This window comes from Amblyraja radiata, chromosome 2 (assembly GCF_010909765.2).
Source record: "Amblyraja radiata isolate CabotCenter1 chromosome 2, sAmbRad1.1.pri, whole genome shotgun sequence".
NCBI classification, from domain to species: Eukaryota; Metazoa; Chordata; class Chondrichthyes; order Rajiformes; family Rajidae; genus Amblyraja; species Amblyraja radiata.
Window position 1 is genome coordinate 60,226,095 of NC_045957.1, and position 12,627 is coordinate 60,238,721.

General features: G+C 41.1%; 1 protein-coding gene across 3 annotated transcripts in view; it reads left to right on the forward strand.

Annotated features, from left to right (window-relative positions):
* Positions 1 to 12,627, forward strand: part of cpvl (carboxypeptidase vitellogenic like) — a 106,408-nt gene that overhangs the window by 53,457 nt on the left and 40,324 nt on the right. For all 3 annotated transcript variants that reach the window (XM_033047413.1, XM_033047405.1, XM_033047422.1), the window contains 2 exons: positions 4,340 to 4,513; positions 9,702 to 9,884. In XM_033047413.1, the coding sequence (XP_032903304.1) occupies positions 4,340 to 4,513; positions 9,702 to 9,884 (357 nt within the window). The remainder of the gene's footprint in view (positions 1 to 4,339; positions 4,514 to 9,701; positions 9,885 to 12,627) is intronic.

The window sequence follows — 12,627 nt, forward strand, 5'->3', positions numbered from 1 at the left end:
AACAGTTTTGTGAGCATAGGATGGTAAGATAAGAAAATTCAATAAGCGAGGGAATGTGGCATAATACTTGTGTGAAACGTCTCCAAATATATGAATTAATAATAATAATAATAAATTTTATTTATGGGCGCCTTTCAAGAGTCTCAAGGACACCTTACAAAAATTTAGCAAGTAGAGGAAAAACATGTAAGCGGAATGAAATAAATAGTAGAGACATGACTAGTACATTCATAGTTTACAACCTGAAACGAAGTCATTGCTAAACATGTGCTGACCAGAGGAAGAGGAAGAGCATGACGTTATTATGTTGATACAAAAAAGCTCAATAAGGGATTTGGGAGACGAGTACAAAATAATATCATATGTCAAAAGATAAGTTAGCTCGTTTTTATGGTCATATAAATCCTACCTGTGACAGATGTAACTCTGAAGTGGCCTCACTGACCCATATGTTTTGGTCCTGCCCACTTTTATGGAAAAATATTGGAAAGAAATCTTTGATACTATTTCTGTAGTTTTAGGTATTGATTTACAACCTCATCCTATTACTGCAATTTTTGGGCTACCAATGTTAGATTCTATTCATTTGTCCCATTCCGCCCATCGGCTGATTGCTTTTACCACATTAATCGCCAGAAGATCTATTTTATTTAAATGGAAAGACTCTAACCCTCCGACCGCACTCCATTGGTATTCTGAAACGATATCATGTTTAAATTTAGAAAAAATCAGGAGTGACATTGTTGAACCCTTGGTTAAATTTGATCTTCTTCTTCTTATCGAGTCCACACACAAGATTAGAAGTTGTTCAGCCAGAGCTGAACACACTTCTCGGTATCTGCACAATGGTGTCTGCCTTGCGCTTCTTGTGCTTCTTGTGCGTGGTGGTGGAAAGATTGGTTGAAACAGGGCCGCGACGTGAACGCTCTTTCCTTGGCCCCGGTTAAATTTGATAAGAATTGGGGAAGATTTATTCAATATTTTCACACAACATAAATTGCTCCCTCTCCAACCGTTATAAAAACTATTTTACCTTTATATGGTGGAACGGACTTGACGACAAACAGGGACTTAAATTGTTGAAATTTTCAGCTAGGATTCTGTTTCGCTTTTTTTTTTATAGTTTAGGGGGGTTTTGTTTCTTCCTTTTTTCTCTTTTTTTCCCCCTTTTTTTTTTTACATATATAAGTTTTTTACCGCCTGTATGAATGGTGAAAACAGAATTAATCAGTGCGCTCCTGAATGAATTGGACAGAATAATTTTAGAGCTCTGGGGAAAGAGTGAATGAATGCGACTGATGATATTGCTCTACGAGGCTCTGGCATGGGCTCAGTTGGCTGAATAGTTACTGCCTGTGGAGTAATTATTCTGTGATTCTATAACCTATACATCATTCACAAAATCAGAACAATTACTTAAAACTATCCATTCTTAATGCGTTTTCAATTCCAACTGTTATTTCACCATTTAAAATAAATTTTAAATGGTGAAATAACAAAAACAAGGAATTGCAGATGCTGGTTTACAAAAAATTACACAAAGTGCTGGAGTAACTCAGCGGGTCATGCAGCGTCTCTAGAGAACATGGATAGGTAATGTTTTGGGTTGGGAGCTGGGAGAGAGTCTCACAGGACTCCTATCAGAGAGAGGAGGCCAATTTCTTCGAAGTAGGTACACCTTGAAGAGTTTTCTCAGTGGAGCAGTAAAATGTCGAAAAGAGGAACTGCAGATACTGGTTTACAAAACAAGTGACAATGTGCTGGAGTAAAGTAATTCAACGGGTCAGGCAGCAGGAGAATGACAGCAATCACAGAGGGGGAGTAGTTAGAGAGGGTCTCACAGAACTTTTGTCCGATGAAGTGTCCCAATCTGGAATGTCACCTATCCATGTTCTGAGATGCGACATGACCCGCTGAGTTACTTCAGCACTTTGTGTCATTTTTTTATAAACCAGCATCTGCAATTCCTTGTTTTTGCTATTTCACCATATTTTGGAAATATATCGACGGGTCGATGGTTGAAAGGGTCAAGAGCTTCAAATTCCTGGGCGTGCACATCTCTGAAGATCTTTCCTGGTCCGAGAACACTAATGCAATCATCAAAAAAGCACATCAGCGCCTCTACTTCCTGAGAAGATTACGGAGAGTCGGATTGTCAAGGAAGACTCTCTCTAACTTCTACAGGTGCACAGTCGAGAGCATGCTGACCGGTTGCATCGTGGCTTGGTTCGGCAATTTGAGCGCCCTGGAAAGGAAAAGACTACAAAAAGTAGTAAACACTGCCCAGTCCATCATCGGCTCTGACCTTCCTTCCATCGAGGGGATTTATCGCAGTCGCTGCCTCAAAAAGGCTGGCAGTATCATCAAAGACCCACACCATCCTGGCCACACACTCATCTCCCTGCTACCTTCAGGTAGAAGGTACAGGAGCCTGAAGACTGCAACAACCAGGTTCAGGAATAGTTACTTCCCCTCAGCCATCAGGCTATTAAACCTGGCTCGGACAAAACTCTGATTATTACCAACCACTTTCTGTTATTTGCACTATCAGTTTATTTATTCATGTGTGTATATATTTATATCATGGTATATGGACACATTTATCTGTTTTGTAGTAAATGCCTACTACTTTCTGTGTGCTTAAGCAAAGCAAGAATTTCATTGTCCTATACAGGGACACATGACAATAAACTCACTTGAACTTGAACTTGAACTTGCCATTTGAACAAATTGGTATTCACCTCATTGGCTTACTCTGATAACATCTACATTTTTAATACAGATTTTTTTTAAATGTTCTTGTTTTTATTTGTGGCTCTGATAGTAACTATTTTTAAAGTGACTTAATACTTCATTGAGTGGTAACACTGTTGAATATCTATCGTACTTTAATGTGGCAACGTTAATTTTCATGTAGCATTGCAAGTTATACTGTTAAGTATGACATACAAAATAATTAACTTTCACATGAGAAGAGAATACTTATGGTTGTCACATGTATCTAGCTCTATCCCTGATACTGAGGTTCGTTGAAGTTAGGAATATACCATGGGGAAAAAAAAGTCTAAGTCTTAGTCAGGCTGAAAACATTGGCAGGAAAATTCGCCTTTGTTAACCACCTGTATGGCTATAAAACTAAATACTCGACATGCTGAACAAAATAGTCTGAGCCATAATATTTATTCCAGATTTCGGTAATGTTAGTTGCTGAAATGCCTTGAGGTCATTTCTTCCAGTTCCGTTTTGTTACCTTGTCGGCAAGTTAATGTATGTCTCTCGAAGACCATAAACTGTGATATATTTGGGAGATGATGGATGGAAACCTGGATGGACATTGATAAATACACACACATTATGCTCGACAAACTGCCAACATAACACTGCTAATTTAACAATTCTATATTGTAAAAAGCAGTTGGGGACACTTTGCTGCAGAGGTCATTTTCTTACAATTTGCATATTGTAACACAAAATTTCTAAAAAAGAACCTTTTTAGATAATGTGCCAAAACCAAAAATTGGCAGGCAAATTCACCTTTATTGCTCACCAGTATGGCTTTTAAACTAATGCTCAACATGATGAATAAAATAGTCTTGAAGCAAACTTAACTCTTCATTTACTCAAGAAAAATGTTTATTCCGGAATTAGGTGAATTACATGTGATTGGTATCATAATACTTAGTGATATATCTATTCTAAATGATTTACATGTTGTTCACACAGCATTTCTATGTCAGTCTTAATAAAAATAGCAGGAACAATGAAGGAATTAGGCCATATAAGGACATACTGCCTGAACAAACGTAGTGTTGACAAGTGGAGAAATTGAACATGCTGTTATTTAAAGAATTTGTGTTTGGAAGATCATAGGAATAAATTACTTTTACGTTGTGTACTTTCTATGATCAATCATCAATCTCCTCTAAAGGTTAAGAACCCTCAAATCTAATTAAGGTGTAGGCCGTGGAATAAAAAGATGAAGATAGGGGGAAAATGGAGATAAGGAAAACTAGAAGAGGTCAGGCAGACAAAATGGAGAGGTGGGAAGAACTGAGAGTTGGTGAAAATGGTATAAAGAGGTTGAGCAGCACTAAATACCATGAGGTGGGAGGGCAGAGCAGTTAGGGACACTTTTCTGCGGAGGTAATTTTCTTGCAATTTACATATTGTAAAAAAAATTCCAAAGAGCAACCTTTCTAGATATTGTTTCTTAAAGAAAGTGGTGATTCTTTTCATCTGTGACATTTTAACTGATTTATGTTATATAATGCTAATCATAATTTATTTTGTCTTTTTTCATGTTGTTGCTTGATGTTGTTCATGGATTTATTCCTAACAGGAGCCACCGGATCAAAGTTACTATAATGACTATATATCACATTCAGAAGTGAGGAAATCCATTCATGTGGGTAATTTGACTTTCCACGATGGATCAAAGGTGGAGCTACACCTGCTGGAGGATATTATGCAATCAGTGAAGCCATGGTTAACAATATTAATGAATAATTACAGAGTAAGAGCAACTTCTAAAAGGTCAATTTTACAAATGCTCAAAGTGCACATTTTGATACATTGTGGATTTATGGCAACAGTGAGAATGGTTCTCACATTGTGTACAATGGTGAGAGGGCATTTTGAACAACAATAGTTTACCTTTATATTGCATTCACGGACATGACATTGGGCATCATAGTGATGTAATGAACAAAAATGCCCATTGAACCAAAGAAGGACATGTTCAGTTACGTTGACAGGAACTAAGGTTGAAGGCAGAACCACCTGTCAAACCTTTGAAATATTTTTTTTAATACTACTTTTACGACTAAGTCATAGTTGTAAAAACAGACACTCTAGCCCATTATATCCATGCTGACTATTAAGTAATTATCTATACTCATCTCATTTACCAACACTTGGTCCTGAGCCTATTGTATGTGAAGGTGAAGCAAAGCATGTTCCTATTGGGTACTAGTTCTAATTAATGGAGTAATTGAGCTGTGTCTGAGTCTAATGATGCAGTGGTGAGATCAAGATCCTGAAGATGTATTTGCCATAGAAACATAGAAAATAGGTGCAGGAGGAGGCCATTTGGCCCTTCGAGCCAGCGCCGTCATTCATTGCGATCATGGCTGATCGTCCCCAATCAATAACCCGTGCCTGCCTTCTACCTTTATCCCTTTATTCCACTAGCCCCTAGAGCTCTATCTAACTCTCTCTTAAATTCATCCAGTGATTTGGCCTCCACTGCCCTCTGTGGCAGGGAATTCCACAAATTCACAACTCTCTGGGTGAAAAAGTTTTTTCTCACCTCAGTCTTAAATGGCCTCCCCTTTATTCTAAGACTGTGGCCCCTGGTTCTGGACTCGCCCAACATTGGGAACATTTTTCCTGCATCTAGCTTGTCCAGTCCTTTTATAATTTTATATGTTTCTATAAGATACCCCTCACCCTTCTAAACACCAGTGAATACAAGCCCAGTCTTTTCAATCTTTCCTCATATGACAGTCCCGCCATCCCAGGGATCAATCTTGTGAACCTACGCTGCACTGCCTCAATCACAAGGATGTCCTTCCTCAAATTAGGAGACCAAAACTGTACACAATACTCCAGATGTGGTCTTACCAGAGCCCAAAACAACTGCAGAAGAACTTCTCTACTCCTATACTGAAATCCTCTTGTTATGAAGGTCAACATTCCATTAGCTTTCTTCACTGCCTGCTGTACCTGCACGTCAACTTTCAGTGACCGGTGTACAAGGACACCCAGGTCTGGCTGTACCTCCACCTTACCTAACCTAAGCCCATTGAGATAATAATCTGCCCCCTTGTTTTTGCCACCAAAGTGGATAACCTCACATTTATCTATATTATACTGCATCTGCCATGCATCTGCCCACTCACTCGACCTGTCCAGGTCACCCTGCAACCTCCTGACATCCTCTTCACAGTTCACACTGCCACCCAGCTTTGTGTCATCTGCAAACTTGCTAGTGTTGCTCCTAATTCCCTCTTCCAAATCATTAATATATATATGGCAAACAGTTGCGTCCCCAACACCGTGACTTGCGGCACTCCACTCGCCACTGCCTGCCATTCTGAAAAGGGCCCGTTCACTCCTACTCTTTGCTTCCGGTCTGCCAACCAATTTTCTATCCATGTCAACACCCTACCGCCAATACCATGTGCTCTAATTTTAGTCAACAGTCTGCCCTGTGGGACCTTATCAAAGGCTTTCTGAAAGTCTAGATACACTACATCCACTGGCCCCCCTTCATCCATTTTACTTGTCACATCCTCAAAAAATTCCAGAAAATTAGTCAAGCATGATTTCCCTTTCATAAATCCATGCTGACTTGGACTAATCCTTTTACTGTTATCCAAATGCCCCATTATTACCTCTTTAATAATTGACTCCAGCATCTTTCCCACCACCGAAGTCAGGCTAACTAGTCTGTAATTCCCCGTTTTCTCTCTCGTTCCTTTCTTGAAAAGTTGGATAACATTAGCTATCCTCCAATCCACAGGAACTGATCCTGAATCTATTGAACATTGGAAAATGGTCACCAATGCGTCCACTATTTCTAGAGCCACCTCCCTGAGGACCCTGGGATGCAGTCCATCAGGCCCCAGAGATTTATCATCCTTCAGTCCCATTAGCCTACCCAATTCTATTTCTCGCCTAATGAAAATTTATTTCAGTTCCTCGACCCCCTTAGATCCTCTGTCCTCCAGTACTTCTGGGAGATTGTTTGTGTCATCCTTAGTGAAGACAGATCGGAAGTACCTATTCAACTCTTCTGCCATTTCCTTGTTCCCCATAATAATTTCATCCGTGTCTGCCTTCAAGGGACCCACATTTGACTTTGCTACTCTTTTTCTCTTAACATATCTAAAAAAGCTTTTACTGTCCTTCTTTATATTCCTGGCCAGCTTCCCTTCGTACTTCATCTTTTCAGCCCGTATTGCCCGTTTTGTTTCCTTCTGCTGTCCTATGGCAGTGAGGAATACTTTGACAACACATAAGATCGTGTGGCTCAGCTTGCTGGTCATGCCAAATTGATTCCTGACTCTGATCTCCACAGTTATTGTCACTCTCTAACTCCTGCATGTGTATTTGAAGGGTTTCCTGGCTCCTTGTACAAATGGACAGGTCTGTTTTTCCCCCCATCTGCTCCAATGTCATCTAGTGAAATGACAGGAGGTGTTGTCCGCAAGTCATTTGACAAAAGACAAATGCCATCTACATGACCGTAACAAATTGCAGCAGACATATTAGGCCTCTTCCTCTGAGTGAAATTGAATCAGCCATTCTAAAAATGGGAATCCCGGTTGGTTGTGTGCATGAAGAGGACAGTTGCTAGTAGGATCCTGCCATTGTTAAAATGAGCAGGCCACATGACTTAGCTTTTCTATTGCACCAGATCAAATGGACATGGTTAATCCCTTATACAGTCCATTCCGCCTATTTATGGAACTATGTCGTTTGGCTCCCAAATTCATCAATTTATTGATCAACTGTGAAAATGTTTGAGAGACAGAGAAAAGTGTCTGTGGAGTTTCTGGACTAGTGTAGTGATCATCATCAAACACTGCAATAACCGAATGTCCAGAAAAATTGCTGTTAAAGAGGGGAAATGCACGGCAGGAGCGTAGATAGAATCTAATATCTGCAAACTACCTCACCCATAATATCCCTACCTCAAAGAAATTTTTGATCATTATTCTTTCCATTAAACCAGATCTAATCTCTATTGCAGTTATTCAAATATTCACGTTATCAAATTCTTTCAACAATCCCATAATCTGGCCTTGACTTTTAGATAGAAACAGACCCATCGAATCCATGCTGACCATTGATCAACCGTTTATATTAGTTCTGTGTTGCCCACTCCCTACACACTGGGATTAATTTATTGAGGTCAGTTAACCTAAAAACCCTCGCTTCTTTGGGATGTGGAAGGAAACCGGAGCACCCAGAGGAAATCCAAACGGTCACAGGGAGAACGTGCAAACTCCACACAGACAGTTCCTGAGGTCAGAATTGAACCTGGATCTCCGACGCTGCGTGGCAGCGGCTCTACCAGGTGCGCCACCGTACTGCCGGTTGGAACATGTTGACCATATTTAAATCCTCTTGGCAAATACAACAAGCTTTAACCAAAACTCTTCTGGGTTCCATTGACACAATGGGATAAAGATTGTTGAAATTTGTGTGGCTTCCATCTGCTTTAAGCAAGTACTTCATCTGCCTGCAAATTTCTTCAGGTTAACCATGCAAACATTTGAAATCTGAGCAAATAACTAAGCTTCTCATTAATAACTAATCCTCTTGGTTCCAGAGGAGGGATTTAAAATAAATTCTGATATGCTTAACATTGTTCTTGGTTTTATTCCAAGAGGATTTGGATGTTGGTGTGGATGGTCCACAGAACATTACTAATGAAGGAAGTGTTGAAGGAACTGATATGCTCATTAAACACTTCTGCTATTCTCTGATCTCCTGGCACATTTCCTAAGAGGATCTGGCTGTCTTTTAAGCCTACTTAACTGTAAATATGTATTTGCCTTGTTATGTCTGATTTGTTAGGACTCCTGTCCCATGTTCATTTTTTATTTTTTTATCTTTAAAATACTGCTCTGCCTTTAAGTTATTTTGAAGGCCATATTTAATGATTGTAACCCCACCTTTCTTTAAATTTGTTGTGTTGCTCCATTTTCACATTTTTTGTATATAAACACTTTGCTTCCATTTCATTTTCCCTCAATACTCCCAAGAGCTGTTTTCTTAGTTCGAAGTTTTCTGTTTCAAAGTCATGGACACTTGTCCTAGTTTGCCCTTGGTGATTGCTGTAGTACAAAATCCAAATATACAATAATTATTGGAGTCAAATCTTCACAGTGACAGAATGCTGATTGACTGCTCAGACCCTGAGGGTACAGAGACAGTTAAAAAATAAATGCATTTCGGATAAATAAAGCAGGCAAGCAAAATATATTGCACATGTTCAAAAATGAAGTCTTCCCTGTTAAAGCAATTTGGCCATTTAAAGCTTTGGTGGAGACATTCCTTCTGTTTCTTCTCTTCTGCTTGATTGTAAATAAAATTATTTCTATCTGACATTATAGAAATTTCACAAACAAATAATTATTTAAAATCTTTAAACCTTCATCAAAGTGATGTTTGATAGGAATTTGTCAGTTGTAGAAATTAATTCATGGATTGTTATCTAGACTAATTAAGTCCCTCAGGCCTGATTTACGTATTGTACTTTAATCTCTGTCTTGTGTTCAGGGACCACTTGATCATTTCCACATTGCAACATTCACACAACAGCTGTGAGGGTTCTGCACAGAACACTTAGCCATTGTTCTTTCTTTCAGGATCTGAAAGCATAAGCAAATCCCTTTGCAGCCAATTTATTGAGTTATTTTATATGCATTATGCCTAATGTTTAAATATTTTATATGGCATGGGTGGGCAAGCAAACGATTCAACAACTTGCACGTGAAATGACATGATTGGGATTCCAAAAACCAGGCAAAGTTTCTTCTGAAACTTGGGGTAAAGTTAGTTGCACTTAAACTTGTGAACATGCTGTTCTCAGATTCCGAATCCTTCATCATGTAATCTATTTGAGCACAGTGCTTCCTGCAAACTTTATTCATATTTCCTATCCTGATATTTGTTTATTTCTTCATCAGGTATTGATGTATAGCGGCCAGCTTGATATAATAGTGGCTGCTCCTTTAACCGAGCGTTTCCTCCTTACTGTGCCATGGGCCAAAGCTGCGGAGTACAAAAAGGCAGATAGACACTTTTGGTTTGTCCATCCCAGTGACAAAGAAGTGGCCGGCTATGTTCGAAATGTTGGGGAATTTTATCAGGTACGATAATTGCAAGTCCAAAAATTAATCAACAGTATTGAATTATTGTTCCCCAGTGTTCTGACGGCACTTACTACAGGTTGAACACCAAGTTTTAGGCATATTGTTAATCCAGCCTTTCTGGATTATTCATTTTTCCGAGCCAACAGAGGCCACATGAAAAATAAACTACAATACACCCTTGGCCCGCTATTGTTTCCTGTTTCTCAAAAGCACCATGGAGTGCCAGAAACGTTATTAAAAAAAAATATATATATATAAATGTAAGCTTAAGGTGAATGAAATGCCCTGCCGACCCATCCCTGGCTTCCACCGTCTCCCCTGCTTCCGACTCCACTCCCGACTTGCAAGTTGAACCCTTCTCGCCTACTGCTGTTTCTTGCTGTTCCCCTACTGCCTCCCTCTCCACCTTGGAAACGACAGCAGGTGAGAGGAGAGGATCACCATGGTAACCGCACTTAGTTTTAAAGTGAAACGACACAAAGTGCTGGAGTAACAGCCGACTGAATGAGGACGGATCCGAATGTCACCTATCCATGTTCACTAGAGATCCTGACCCGCTGAATTGCCAGCACTTTTGTCCTTTTGTCTATTAACCGTCATCTGCAATAGCGGACTCCACCCCCTCCGCTATGCTCTGTTTACAGTAAACCCTTGTTATAACTGCAGTTGATGGGTTGCCCTCCAAGCCCCACATCATCCTTACCATTGCTGGATCCTGGAAACCCCTTGCTAACAACATTGTGGGTATATACACATCGGGCACGTGCCGTCAGGGTGGGCAAGGTAGGCACTGCCTACCCTGACTAAAATTATAAAATTGTAATTATTAAATATAAATAGTAAAGGCATGGGAGAATTATGCCTATCTGAGAGATCGATCTCTTAGGTAGACATAATTCTCCGTGCCTTTCATGCGCAGTACTTGCAACATGCGAAGGTCTGTGCAGCCCACGTGCCGTCGACGATGCTACAAGCCGTCAATGACAGGGAGAGCTGAAGGCAGCTGAAATTCTGCCTACTGCGCATGCGCAGCGCAAGTTCCTTGGCGGGTTTCAAACATGGATTGTCATTATCTTAAGAGTATCTTAGGAAACAAAGAGAGAAGAATGGAGTTCGTGTATCGATAATGAAGTAAGTACATTTCTTGGTGCTTTATGTTTTTAAACACTGTATTTCCCAGGGTGGGAGAGTTCGTTTCACAGCCTGTGGGGAGTGGCCAGGGGTAAAGTTGCGGGGAGGGCAGGAGTGTTGAGAAGGAGGGGGTCGGGGATCATGCCAGTAACCCACTTTCGACACTCCGGGCGCGGAGCCACCGCATTGTGGCCGGGGGGAGAAGTAGCTCGGGTGGCTGCGAGCGGCTGGCGGGACCGGACAGCTCCTTCTGCCGGCCCCCACTCACCTCTGGCAATGCTCTCCGTCTGAAAACCTCTCTCCTGCCGCTCGCCAGCCTCACTCATGTCAGCCGCTTCCCGCAAATCTTTAAATTCCGACAGCGCGATCAAGGGACCAATTGAGGTTACTCGGCTGTGGGAATTTAAGGATTTGCAGGAAGCGGCTGACATGAGCAAAGCCGGCGAGCGGCAGGTGAGAGATGTTCAGACGGAGAGCACTGCCAGAGGTGAGCGGGCCTGCAGAAGGTGCTGAAGTGGCGGCTAGTTCTGCTGTCCGGTCCCAGCGGCCACTCGCAGCTAACTGTGCTGCTTCCCACCGCAATGTGGTGACTCCGCGCCTGGAGCGCCGCGGCAGCGGTAAGTGAGTGGGTTACTGGCATGATCCCCGACCCCCCTCCTTCTCAATGCTCCTGCCCTCCCCGCAACTTTACACCTGGCCAGACTCTCCACACGCTGTGAAAGAAACTCACCCCCCAATTGGTCCCCTGAATTAGTATTAGTATGAACTTATTAATTCATTCATTAGTCATTCAATAAGATCACAACTGATTCAACTGGTCCCGGTGTGCTCCCGTTTTTCCCACCATCTATCCACCTGCCGTCACCCTCCACCCCCCACCCATTCAGTAATTCAGAATGAAGGAGATTTGGAAGCCTTGGGCAAATTGAATTGTTACTTTCTTTATTTTTATTTTTTTATTTTACGTAGAGAACAATCTGCGCATACGTGGTTTAAGATTTTTTTTTAAAGCCGACTAACTGCCTACCCTGAGTAATCACTCATGTCACGTGCCTGATACACATATACCTTAACAATTATTGCAGCTCATCAAGGCAGATCATGCGGCAACCAGGGCTTCACAAGCAAACAATGGCTCTGCTTGCGAAACCCACATCACTTAAATTAACATATTTTTTAAAGTACCCTCCAATCAATCTTCTCTTATGTAGTTTCATAAAGCTACCTCGAAGACTGATGAGGCCGCACTTGGAGTATTGTATGCAGTTATGGTCCCACTGTTATAGGAGAGATCCATTAAGCTAGAAAGTGTGCAGGGAAGATTTACGAGGATGTTGCCAGGATACAAGGGCCTGAGTGTAGGGCCTGAAAGATTGGTCAAACTAAGACTTTATTCATTGGAGCATAGGAGACTGAAAGGTAATCTTACAGAGGTGTATAAATCATAATCATCATCGTACTTGATTAGCCAAGTATGTTTTGCAAAATACGAGGAATTTAATTTGACAAGCAGTCGGGCAATAAAAAGCAACAGAACACACAAGATACATTTTAACATAAACATCCACCACAGTGACTCCTCCACATTCCTCACTGTGATGGAAGACGA